Genomic DNA, 13,130 nt, shown 5'->3' with positions numbered 1-13,130 from the left:
TATTTCATATCCTTGGCGCCATGCCCGAAAAGGATAGTTTATATGTTTCTTCTTTTTGAAACTTTGAGGTTCAGTAGTAGGTTATCTGCACTCCTTGAGAAACTTGACCCACCAGAGATTATCAGTTTCTGTGCGAGGTAGCTGGGTCCGTTGTAATGTAAGGCCTTTTGTGTCATGTAGGCTATTTTAAGATGGATTCTTGCTTCCAGCGGGAGCCAGTTTAAGGATTTTAAGTCTGGGGAGATGTGGGAGCTTCTTTTCGAGCCAATGATGAGTCTTGCAGCAGCGTTTAAAGAGGCTTGCAGCGGAAGCCGTCGAAGCTTTTGGAAGGCCACATAAAGAGGCACTTCCATATTCCACTTGAGGTGTAACCAGAGCTTGTGCATCCAGCTTGAAGTCATTGACTGGAATGAAGGGTTTCAAGTTCCTCAGAGTGTTAATTTGGAAGTTAGCTCCCTTTGTAGCATTGCTAATATGTTTCTGCATGGTGAGATTTCTGTCTAGAGTTATACCCAGTGATTTTGCAGAGTCAACAATGGTAGGTTGAACGTTGAGAGCAGTAAGATGTTGGATCAAGGCTTGCATAGTAGGAATTTTGGCTGGTGGAGCTATAAGGAGGAATTCGTTTTTTTTAGCATTAAGTTTGAGGTGGTTTTCTGCCAGCCAAGTCTGGGTGTTCGTGAGGGTGGTGTTAAGGCGTTTAATGGCATCTAGGGTGTTGATCTTAAGATAAAGTTGAGTATTGTCTGCGTACATATGGTATTGCATGTTGGAAGCCTGACGAATTTCTGTGAGAGGCTCCACGTACAGGTTGAACAGAGTCGGGGATAGTGAGGAGCCTTGTGGGACTCCCAACCTTACCGGTACTGGTTTGGAGAGGGTGTTGTTGACCAAAAAATGTTGTGTACGGTTATGGAGAAAAGAAGTGAACCAATTTAACACTGATCCTGATAGACCCATTCTAAGTTTGAGAAGGTCTAGCAGGTTCTCATGTTTGATCATATCAAAGGTTGAGGAGAGGTCAAGAAGGATGAGAAGGTATGAACCGTTCTGGTCAAGGATTTGAAGTGCATCGTCGATAATGTGTGTCATGGCTGATTCAGTGCTATGACCAGCTCTGAAGCCTGATTGGTGGTTGTTAAGAAGGTCAAAGTGATCAATGTGTTTCGTCAATTGGTGGTGAACACATTTTTCAAGTAATTTGGCCAGGGTAAGAATATTGGATATAGGCCGGTAGTTGTTAAGTTCTGTGGGGTCCGCTGTTGGTTTCTTAAGGATAGGTGTAACCTGTCCGACTTTGAGGGAGTCTGGGATGCGGACTTGTCGTAGTGAGCTATTGATGATTTTGGTCCATAGAGGTAGAAGCCAAGGGGTTACGTCTTAAACCGCGTTGGCAGGGAGTGGATCGATGAGGTGGTCGGAGGGCTTTAGGGCATTGAGAATCTTGCCTAAGGCCCCTTCAGAGTAGATCTCGAAGGATGACCAGGTTGCTTCGTTCTTAAGGTCAAGCTTTGAGAAGATTTGGAGTGGGGAAGTTGGTAGTGAAGGGGAGGTTTGTGAATGCAGCACCGAATATAATAGTAGATCGTTTAGTAGATTTTACTCGATGTTATCAGTCTTCAGAGTGAAGAAAGCAGAACATTCTTCACAATGGGATGTGGTTGGGCTGTATCTAGTAGCCGTTTGGGTGCTTCTTTAGATTGAGTTTTGATTAACTCGAAACGTTTTTTGGGACGATTTCTAGCTTAGTCTAGTTGGTGGCTAAAGAAGTCTGCTTTAGTGCGCTTGATCTTTTTGTAATAGGTGTTTCTTTTTTTCCTTAGAAATTTATGGTGATTAGTAGATGGGACTGGTCTCCACTTACGTTCGAGGGTTCTCAGAGACTGTCTATCCTTGTTAAGTAGGTCAGTCTACCAGGACTTGGAGCCTTTAGTGGAAACTCTCTTTAGTTGAAGGGGGGCTACCACATTAATTATCTCGGCCATAGAGTTGAGGTAGTGGTTAGTGAGATCGTGGACGTCTGAGGTGTCAGCAAGTGGCCGAAGAAGGTTGTAGCTTGAGGAGGGTAGTGTGTAGGGGTTGAGTCTTTCCAGGTCTTGTTTCCAAATCTTAGGTTGTGTGGACTGAACCGAGGTGAGTTTAACTGTTTTCTTGATGAAGAAGGTGATGATATGGTGGTCTGACCAGTCTCAGGGTTGAATTGACTCCAACTGAATTACGTCACTTTTTGAGATTGTTAGATCTAAGATTGCGCCTTTATTATGAATAGGGCTATTGCAGATTTGGGTGAGGGCTAGATCATCAAGGAAGTTTATGAGGCTGTTGGCCACTGCGTCGTTGTTGTCATTCCAATGGAGATTAAAATCGCCAAGGAATATTTGTGTATTTTGTCGACCGTGGGTATTTGTAATCATATCCATGAGGTGTTCGGTGAAGATGAGGTTGTCGCCTGGTGAGTGATAGATGATATGAAGGCAGCAGGCTGGTTTGCCGTTGCTGCTAATGTCAAGGCAAATGTATTCGCAAGAGGGGAAAGCCGGGGATATGGATCTGTTAACAGTGAAGTTGCTACGATATATATAGGCAATACCGCCACCTATCTTATCGATTCTGTCCAGTCTGATGATGTCGAAGTTAGGCGGTACTAGAATGTCGATGAGAGGGGTGGTGGATTCTGTTAGCCAGGTTTCAGTTAACATTAACAGGTCTAGTTATTGTGACATGATGAGGTCAGCTATCTCCGCAGCATGTCTGGGGGCGAATTGGCAGTTGAGGAGAGTGCATTTAAGACGGGGTGTGATGAGGGCAAAGGAGGGGTTCTGGGTGAGAGGTACATTTCTGAGGTTGTCATTGATGACCCCTCTATTGTTGAGTCTCTCGGATCCGAATGGATTGAGGGCGATAGTGGGTATGGTCATCTGAGTATTGGATGGGCCTATCGTGGGAGAAGGATCATTGGAATGAAGGATAGCTAGCAGATCGCTCTCTGTAAGGTGATTGATACTTCGCATTGGGCGAGATGGTGTATTGTGGTGGGGAACTGTTTTCCAGCTGGGGGAGTGGGATTAGGGGTGTGGTGGGTAATTTGATGTGGGTGCTCGTTCGAGTTAGAGGTTCTGAAGGGAACATTATGCCAAGGTTGTCTTCATATCACCTCCTTAAGGGATTGGAGTTCCTTTTTGATTTGGTGGAGAGCAGACATTATTTCCTCGAGTCAGGTGAGGTTATGAGTAGGTTTGGAGGCTTTGTTATGTATGTGGATGGCTGCAGGTGTGGTGCTGGTATGGAAATAGTTGGAGGTGGTGAAGTGCTAGGGCTTGGAGGGTGAAGCAGGGAGAGTTGAGGGGGTGGTTGGGGTAGTTGGGAGCAGAGGGTGCACAGAAGATAATGTGTTATCAATGAGTTGCTGTGGTGTCGAGATAAGGGATATCTCATGCCCTTGGAGTGGGTGAGATGCTGCTGTTAGGGGGGAAGGGAGCAATGGTTTTATGCTGAGGGGGTTCAGAATCAGTTAGAGGGACAGATGCTGTATTGTCCGTGCTGGGAGGAAGAAAGTGTGGGATAATTGAGGTGTTGTTAGATGTGATGATGGCGGTTGAAAAGTGGGTGGAGGTGTCGTGAGATTCCAAAGCCAGAGGAAGACCTAGATGGGTAGAGGCGAGGATGTCATGCATCCTAGGTGGTTTTTGTGTGTAAAGAAGTGAGGTGTAATAACGGAGGGGGAGAAATGGGTGGAATCGTAAGACTCTGATGCCGGAAGAGGAATAGGTGGTGGAGGGATGTAAGGAGAGCTTGGTGGTATTGGAAGGGTGAGTTGTGGTGCATTGGTGGGAGGGGTAGATTGGGTGGAGGTGTCGTAGGAAACCAATATCGGGGTGGACAGGGTGGGTGTAAGGGGAGGCTGTCATTCTGGGTAGGTGATGTAACCAAATGTGTGCTGGTGCTGGGAGCGGATTGGGTGACTGATTGGGGTTTACACACAAGGTTTTTAATGGAGGGGAAGATGTTGTCGAGGAAATTCAGATTGCGGTCTGTGGCTTGGATGAGGATAATTCCGTTATTGTATATGGTAATAGTTGCTGTCGCATGGAAGAGTTGTGAGGGGCAGATACATAAGACAATACCATGCGCGGTTTTCCTCAAGGACGAGATCGAGAGTGAGTTAAGGAAAGCTTTCCTCCATTGGGCTCTTCGCTTAGTGTGAAAAATGAAATCAGAGGGAGTAATCCCATTGTGTGTTGAGAAATAGGGATCGGCAAAAAGAGTTTCAGGGGCAGTTTTATGAAGTTGTGCTGAAAGCGTTTCGCAGATTTTTTAGTGAGGTTCGAGGGGTAAATGATGTACGAGTGTGTACCTGTGGGTTCCATACTGAAAGCAACACAGTAATTGAGAAGGTATAAGATGAGAAGTGGCGATGGGTGCTTGGAGGAGAAGTAATACGAAGTAGGGGAGGCTAAGTGATCAAGGGCGGGGACATCGGTGGGATCCCAAGAGACTTGTGGGCGGCACCTGAAGTGCGGGTAAGGAATGAGAGGTGGGGGAAAAGATCGGAGAAGACTTGGGGGGAAAAGATCGGGGAAGACTTGTAGGTGGCACCTGAGGTGCGGGTAAGGAGTGAGAGGTGGGGGGGGGAAGATTGGGGAAGGGAAGGGGCCCAGGCAGGGAAAGTACAAAACGGTTGCTGCCAACCAGAGACATGATTCTGCCCTACTGCTGCTGAGCAAAACTGAAGCAGGGGAAGGCAGAACAATAGGCATCCTGTCAAATGGAGGTGTGACCACCTCCCAGACAGGATTTAGTGTATTGGGGCTGGGTGGTTGTGCTGCCAGCGCCACTCAATCTGCATGAGGGGCACATTTGGTGTCCACATGCATAGTCCAGTACAAGCCAGCTTTGGGAGCAGTTGGCTCCAGCTCTCGCACAAAACTGGACAAAGGACATGGGAGTACCCTCACCCTGTCCAGACCCTCCCCTGGGAGGGCCCTCTGAATCATCCCAACCCTTTCCTTAGGGTTCTTAAGGGCTTACCTATGGGTGGGTCCCTGGATTCATCAAATCAATTCAGATCAGACACCACTTCTTCTTCTACCAACTGGGCACTCTGGACTTCGCTGGACTTTGTTTAAGCTCAACTTCGTACCTTCCAGTCTGCTGGATTATCTGTACCTGTGCATCATACAGGAACCTTCCAAGGCTTGTGGGCATCAAAGACACCTGAAGGAATCTCCCTTGAAGTGAAGGAGTTACTTCTCTGCATTCGCAGGCACCACAACTAAGTGGACCTGTCTGCAGATCCTGAGCTCCTCCGGACTCCAAGAGGTCCTGCAACACAAGTGGTGGTTCTCGACAACTCTGGAGGCCTGCCCTGCCCTTTTACCAAGTTTGAGGCATGTATCCCTAGTGGGGGCTGCAATCCCTGAACCCCTATGCACCTCATAAACTTGCAATGGAAAAGGCTTGTTGGCTTCCTTCAGAGAAGATCTTCGGGCTTCAAGTAGCCCCAACCTTGAGTGACCTGAATGTTTAGCCACACCGCATCGTATCCATCGTGGCCTGCATCTTTTGATGAGCTGCCTGAGGTCCTCTTGCGACTCCAGTGCCTCCGGCCTGTGGGTCGAGATGAGGGTCACTTTTGCTTCTTTTGGGCTCTCCTAATTGCTCAGGGCCTGCCCTGACTCCCCTGTTTGCGGTGAGTCCCCTGGACCTTGCTGGTTCCAACATTGCACCTTCTACTTTTGCATTGGTTGCTTTTGCCAAGGCTTGTTGGTGCTCCCACCGGACACCAACCCCTCAGCACTCGACATCCGACGTGGGACAGCTTGTGTATGGCTCCTGGTCTTCCTAAACATTGCCTGGTCCTCACAGCTGCAGAGTCAAGGTCATTGTCGTCTCCCCTGTAACATCCGACATCGGAGGCCATTCGTCTTCCAAGTCTCCTGGTCACTCCTGAGTGACATAGACTCTGTCGCTCTGCTTGTATGTACCTCTCATCTAGAATCCACCTTCGGATTCCACCAGACATTTTCTACTTCTTCAGCAGCAGCACTTTCCTGAAGTCCTGCATTGTGTTCAATTTCGGTTTCTGACACCAATTCACACCTATGGAGCCAGCTTCCCTGGTGTAGGTAACATGGGTTCTAGAGTATGCACAGGTGCGTCACTCTCCAAACTTCTGTCTTCTATGGGGTTTCTTCAGGGTCCATTGGGAAGGGGCCTTAATCTTAATCAAGATCGCCCGGAAGGACCGCGTCAACCAAACCGGAGGAGGAATAGCCATCGTCCACAGAAACACCATCGACATTACAACCGCATCCGACAACACGCTCCCCTCCGCTGAACACCTACACTTCCAGATTCACACCGACGCCAAGACCACCCTCAGAGGAACGCTCATCTACAGATCCCCGGCACACAATTCAGCTAAACCATCGCCGACTTTATCAGCCCGCACGCCCTAGACTCACCAGAATACATTCTCCTAGGGGACCTGAACTTCCACCTGGAGAAAAACAGCGACAAACAACACCACCACCCTGCTTGACAACCTCGACAACCTCGGACACAAGCAACTAGTGAACACCCCCACCCACCTCGCCGGCCACACGCTCGACCCCATCTTCTCCGCCAGCAACCACGTCTCCTTCAGCCACTCCACTGGACCGACCACAGATGTATCCACTTCAACTTCAAAAAGAACACATCCCACCACAGCACACAATAGATCCCCTGCAGATCCTGGAACAAAATCACCACAGACCAACTGCTCTCATCACTAAGCCAGAACCCACCAGCCAACACCACTGACACCAACGACGCAGCCCGCAACCTCGCACAGTGGATCACCAACTGCGCCGTCGACCTTGCACCACTGAAGTACCCCCCAGGCCTGACCGGCAGCAGGAAAACCCCATGGTTCACAGACACACTCAAAGAATCCAAGAAATCCTGTCGAACCTTTGAAAAAACCTGGCGCCACAAACGAACTACAGAGAACATGACAGCCCTCAAGAACGCCACCCGCGAGCACCACCAGCTTATCCGAACCACCAAAAGGACATCATTCAAAGAGCGACTAGACAACAACACCCGCAACAGCAAGGAACTCTTCAACATCTTCAAAGAGCTCTCCAACCCCAGCGCCAGCAACAACGACGTCACACCGTCACAAGAACTCTGCAGCTCCCTCGCCACGTTCTTCCACCTCAAGATCGCAGATATACACATCAGCTTTGGACCCCAGACTCCGCCTGCAGCCACCAAACCAGCGACCCCTATCTCCACCCTCAGCGCTTGGACCCCTATCAGCACCGAAGACACCACCAACGTCATGAACTCCATCCACTTCGGCTCCCCCTCTGACCCTTGTCCCCATCATATCTTCAACAAAGCCAACACCATCATCGCACCCCATCTCCGGAACGTCATAAGCAGCTCGTTCACGTCAGCTGCCTTTCCCGAGAGCTGGAAACACGCAGAAATCAACGCCCTTCTGAAGAAACCCACGGCGGACCCCAATGAAGTCAAGAACTTCCGCTCCATCTCTCTTTTTCCCTTCCCGGACAAAATAATCGAGAGGACCGTAAACAAACAGCTGACTGCTTTCCCCGAGGCAAACAACTTGCTCGACCCGTCCCAGTGCGGATTTCGAGCCAATCACAGCACCGAGACTGCCCTCATCACAGCCACCGACGACATCAGGACCATGATGGACAATGGAGAAACAACCGCCCTCATCCTCCTGGACATTTCGGCAGCCATCGATACCGTTTGCCACTGCACCCTAATAACCCGCCTCTCCAACACCGGGATCCAAGGATAGGCCTTGGACTGGATCACCTCGTTCCTCTCTGACAGATCCCAGAGAGTCCGCCTCCCTCCCTTCCTTTCAGAGGCCACCAAGATCATCTGCAGCGTATCCCAGGGTTCCTCGCTCAGCCCAACCCTCTTCAACGTCTACATGAGCCCCCTCGCCGCCATCGCACGCAAACACAACATCAACATCATCTCCTATGCCGGAGACACCCAGCTGATACTCTCCCTCACCAAAGACCCAACAACCGCCAAAACCAACCTCCAGGAAGGTATGAAAGACATTGCAGAATGGATGAAACTCATTCGCCTGAAGTTGAACTCAGATAAAACAGAGGTCCTCATCTTCGGACAATCCCCCTCCGCCTGAGATGACTCCTGGTGGCCCACAGCACTGGGCTCCGCCCCAACACCCGCTGACCACACACGCAACCTGGGATTCATCCTGGACACATCCCTCACAATGACCAAGCAAGTCAACGCCGTCTCGTCCTCCTGCTTCAACACCCTGCGCATGCTCCGAAAGATCTTCCGGTGGATCCCCACTGAAACCAGAAAGACCGTCACCCAGGCCCTCGTCACCAGCCGACTGGACTACGGAAACGCCCTATATGCAGGAACCACCGCCAAACTTCAGAATCGACTACAACGCATACAAAACGCCTCCGCACGACTCCTCCTCGACATCCCTCGCCACAGCCACATATCCGCCCACCTGAGAAACCTGCACTGGCTCCCCTTCAACAAGAGGATCACGTTCAGGCTCCTCACCCACGCACACAAAGCGTTCCACTACATAGGCCCCGAATACCTCAACAACCGCCTCTCATTCTACACTCCCACACGCCAACTCCGCTCCTCCAGCCACGCCCTCGCCACCATCCCATAGATTCGCAGAACCACCCCGGAGGAAGATCATTCTCCTACCTAGCAGCCAAGACATGAAACTCCCTCCCCACACACCTACGAACGACCAAGGACCATCGCACCTTCAGGAAACACCTCAAGACCTGGCTCTTCGAGCAGTAGCAGCAGCAAGGCCTGGCTCTCGAACAGTAGCAGCCCCCTCCCCCTTCAGCGCCTTGAGACCCTCACGGGTGAGTAGCGTGCTCTATAAATGATTTGATTGATTGATTTGAAAATCCAACAAAGAACTTACACGTAGACTTGTATGGAGCACACAGTTGTATTCCCACACTTCACACGCTCTCCATGGGGTTCCCCATTACTCACCTTGGGTGGTTCCTTGGGTCCCCAGCACTTTTACGTCCTCTCGACATTATCGTGACCCGAGTCGTGGTTCTTATACCACTTTCCAAGTATATGGTTAGGCATTCCCTTAGGGCCTACTGCGTATTCTGTGCTATTTACGGTAGTTCTATGCAAAGTATTGTGTGCATTGTGTTTATCTCCAGGTAGGAGAATTCTAAATGTGTTAGAGAGTATTATATAATAAATACATATTTTTATAATACCTTGTGTGTATCTTTTCCACTTAATTGATACTATAAGATTACATTCTGTTAAAATAGGCTGAGTTATACTCCGTATGGACTATGCCTGAAGGCTGCTCCCCACAGCTACCACTTAGAAAGATTTGTAAGGTTGTCTAAGACCTCTTAAATCACCATAAGGGTTGCCTGGAATGGTGCAGGTTGCCCACTTACATAAGTGGACATAGCATACCAGGCCAACTTCTCACATTGTGGGATTCTAGAATTCAACTGGAGTCCCTTGGGACCCTGCCCATCCTGTCTCCTCTGGTGAAAAATCTAGGCATTCTCAAGGATAATAAACTCCCCATGAAATCAGAACTAGCGTCACTGCTATGTGATTTGCAGTTCTCCGATGGCTGAAAACTATTCTTTGGATGATCCCTTTAGCAGCTCAAAGAACGGTCATCCAGGATCTAATCATATCCAGACTATTTTAATGTATTGTACCTAGGTGCTAATATGATTCCTGGTTCAGCGACCTTCAGGTGGTGCAAAATGCTGCAGCTAGGCTGCTCTTCCACTTATCAAAATCTGCCTCAGTCTCTTTTATGCTTCTTGAATTGCATTGGTTGAGGATCATCAAGCGCATTGAGTTTAAAGCATTGTGCTTTATGTTTAAAGCAAAACATGGCCAGGCCCAGAACGGGAACACAAACCAGCCCTGGCAATTATGTCGGACCAGCCTGGGGTGGGTGGGGGGTTGCTGGTGGGAAACACTGCTGCAGTGCCTGTGTTATGGGGGGATGATTGTGCAGCACTGCTGAAAAACTGACCCCCAGTAACAAAAACAACCCTCACCGGTCCAAAACCGTTCCAACCCCCTCCAGCTCACTGGGAAAACGCCCACTATGGCCAGTCGGCCCTGAACATGGCTTAGGAACTCAATACAGTCAGAAACTGGCTGCTCCCTACCAGCCGACTCGCTCCCTAAGATCTTCAAATCAAACACTGTTTTCTATACCGAGGTTTCGTCTAACCCACATAAAAAGTCTGCTCCTTTGCAAATCTAGGCCCTAAACTATGGAGCTCTCTCCTCTCTGCTTTAACCCCTTCGATGCTGATGACGAGCTGAGCTCGTCATCAGCCACGGGTGACGTGTGCGGATGACGAGCTGAGCTCGTCATGTATCTCGGTAAATGGAAAACAGCCGCACAGCGCAAAAATCACCGCAGCAGCGATGCGGTTAAGGAATTGTAATCCTCTCCTGAGCTTTCAAAAGGGTCTGAAAACCTGGTTATTTGAGCTTTTCGCATCGGACCTGTGCATTATCCTGTGCCTGTAAACACTCGTGGGTAGCTGCACGCAGTACAATTTGCATAATAATAATAAGGATTGGAAGGATAATATAGGAATATTCATTTAACCAAGTTTCTGTGATGAATGTGATGTCAATGTCATTTTCAGGATGGTTTCTGCCAATTCTGTTGCATGCTTGATAGCCTATCTATAGTTTATGAGCATGCAGTTTGAATTGCTGCTGCTTCTGGGCTTCTGGGAGAGGGGTGCCTTAGGCATTTTGATGTACTATGCTGGTGGCCTGGCAAACTAAGGAGGGGAGGGTCTCATTCTACTCCAGAAATCATATATATCTTGAATGTGGGGGTGTCCAGGGATATTGTAGGGTTGTATGTGTTCGCTAGATCCATTGTCTCCCTTAGGAACATCATGGGGCTTGATATTTCGGCCTGTGAAATTGGTTATCGAGGGGAATTGTGTGTCAACTGTTCATCTGGGTCTCAGATAAACATAGGGGTTGGCTGGTGATGTTGGAAAAGGGTCGGTTTGATTGTCAATCATATGCATGGTGGATTTTAAGAATCTTACTGATGCTGTTGATACCCTTTGATACCATATCGAGTTGACTCTCCAAGTGAGTTAAACAATCGTTTATGCCAATTGTGGATATATAGTTCGATGGAGATAGTAATTCGAGTTGACTTTCCATGCCGAGTTAGGCCTTTTGTCATGTCTCTCGAGGGCATATGTTTCAGTGGCGAGAGTATGGAGGTGTTGAGGGTCGAATTGTCATCTTTATGGGGATCTGGGCTCAAATTCTCTTAGAAGCACAAGGAGCAAGAGAAAAGTGCTGTTTTCAGATGTTTCAGAATATGTTCTGATGCCTACACTGATAGCACATGTTTATCTGCATATAAGTTAGCAGGACTAGTTCTCCACCATATAATGTAATTATTTTTGTGGAGTCAGAGAAGTAGATGCTTCTCAAAAACAAATTTGGAAACATTGTGATAGTCTCTACCAGATTATCTAAATTCAGAAACTTTCTGACTTAAGGCAAATGTCTTGATTCTCAGGTAGATTATATAATATTACTAGATCTTATGATGTTCTTTTCTCAGCACTCGGGCACATATCATTTACTAAGTGATGTTTAAACACTTGATCTGAGTAATTTTGTGGTACTCTTTGAGTGCACCTGTGAAACATCCTATTAAATTGCTGTAATGCGTTACTCCATGCAACATATACATACATGCTATGAGCTTTGGTCTGCATAGACCATCTATCTTCAAACACACACTATACTCATTTCAGTATTGCAGTGCAGTTACTCCATGCAGCACACACATACATGCATTGTGCATTGGGCTACTCAGGCCTTCTACCTTCTGGCACTGTATTCAAGGTTTACTGATGATGGATCTTAAGCTCACGGTCTCCCAACTGCAGTCATAGACATCATATTCAGGGATTTTTGGCACCATAGTTAGGGGGATCTTTTTTAAAAGTCACGCAGCGGAGCCCCCAGCGAGGTGGTGCTACGGTGTGTGACAGAGAGGGAGCAGGAGAGGGGCTATATCCCCCTCCCTTGTGCCGGCGCTAATTTTAGCAGCTGTGTACCATGCACAAACCTTAGTGCTGCAGCAGGTATGATGCAAAGCTTTTCCCACTTTGCATATGTGCAGCATGCATGGAAAGGTGGAAAAGCACAGAGAAATTAAAGCATTTCTCCTGTTAGCGCCTCCTTTGGAGGGGTGTTAACTTTTGGTGCCAAATCATGTTTACAAATCTTTGTAACTTTGGTTTTGCATCAAAAGGCTTGGGTGGTTGCATGGGAACGCCCATGTACCACCCATGTAAGCCCCCTCGGTGCAAAGTAACGCAAAGCAGTGCTTTGCGCAGCTGATAGGGTGCTTTCCAGCACAAATCAAGTTTTGCGCTGGAAAGACAATAGCAAAAAAAGTATTCACGCTGGTTAGCACCACTTTTGTGGCACAAAACCAACGCCTTAGTATTTGACAACAGCTATGTTCCTAGCCTCAAGTTTAGATATTACATTCTACAGAATTAAAGATTATGGTCTGCCCGTTTGATACTATGGATTGTTTTTTAAAGTAGTCTGTCTTCATTGCTAACTGATCTCCCATCATCTTGAGCAGCTGTCCGAGTTCACAGACGTGGAGAAAGTTGGTTGCAAGGTGATGGTGGAGCTTGCTCGCTGGCTTCCCGACGTGGTACTTAGGAATATCCTGGGTCTTTTTGAGATGGAGGCCATCCCACATCCATATGTTGCATTGTGCCTTCAAAAAGTCATTCAAGGTCATGGTAAGTTGCCTGGCATTTGAGAGATCCGTACATCAGGGAAGACCATGCTAAGTGAAGTGGGAAATGGAGTAAGTTCTGTTGGACACTATTGGTACAATGATCACACAATCCAAGATAGATGATGTTCAAAGCACAATGGGGTGGTGATACCTACAGACATGGGTCTCCGGTTAGGGGAGTACAGCACTGTGACATCTCAACCTCAGCAGTTCTGGCAGTTAAACTTAGAATCATAGGGTTTAACAGCAGATAAAGACTGTT

At 48.1% G+C, this 13,130-nt stretch overlaps 1 protein-coding gene across 1 annotated transcript in view; it reads left to right on the top strand.

Moving 5' to 3' along the window:
* The first annotated feature begins 12,745 nt into the window (after positions 1–12,745).
* LOC147708658 (uncharacterized) overlaps positions 12,746–13,130 on the top strand; it is a 176,897-nt gene continuing 176,512 nt past the window's right edge. Inside the window, exon 1 of the mRNA XM_086925759.1 lies at positions 12,746–12,869. Within this exon, the coding sequence (XP_086781885.1) occupies positions 12,746–12,869 (124 nt within the window). The remainder of the gene's footprint in view (positions 12,870–13,130) is intronic.

This window comes from Lissotriton vulgaris, chromosome 6, assembly GCF_964263255.1.
Source record: "Lissotriton vulgaris chromosome 6, aLisVul1.2, whole genome shotgun sequence".
NCBI classification, from domain to species: Eukaryota; Metazoa; Chordata; class Amphibia; order Caudata; family Salamandridae; genus Lissotriton; species Lissotriton vulgaris.
This window is presented reverse-complemented; position numbering and strand designations above follow the sequence as displayed.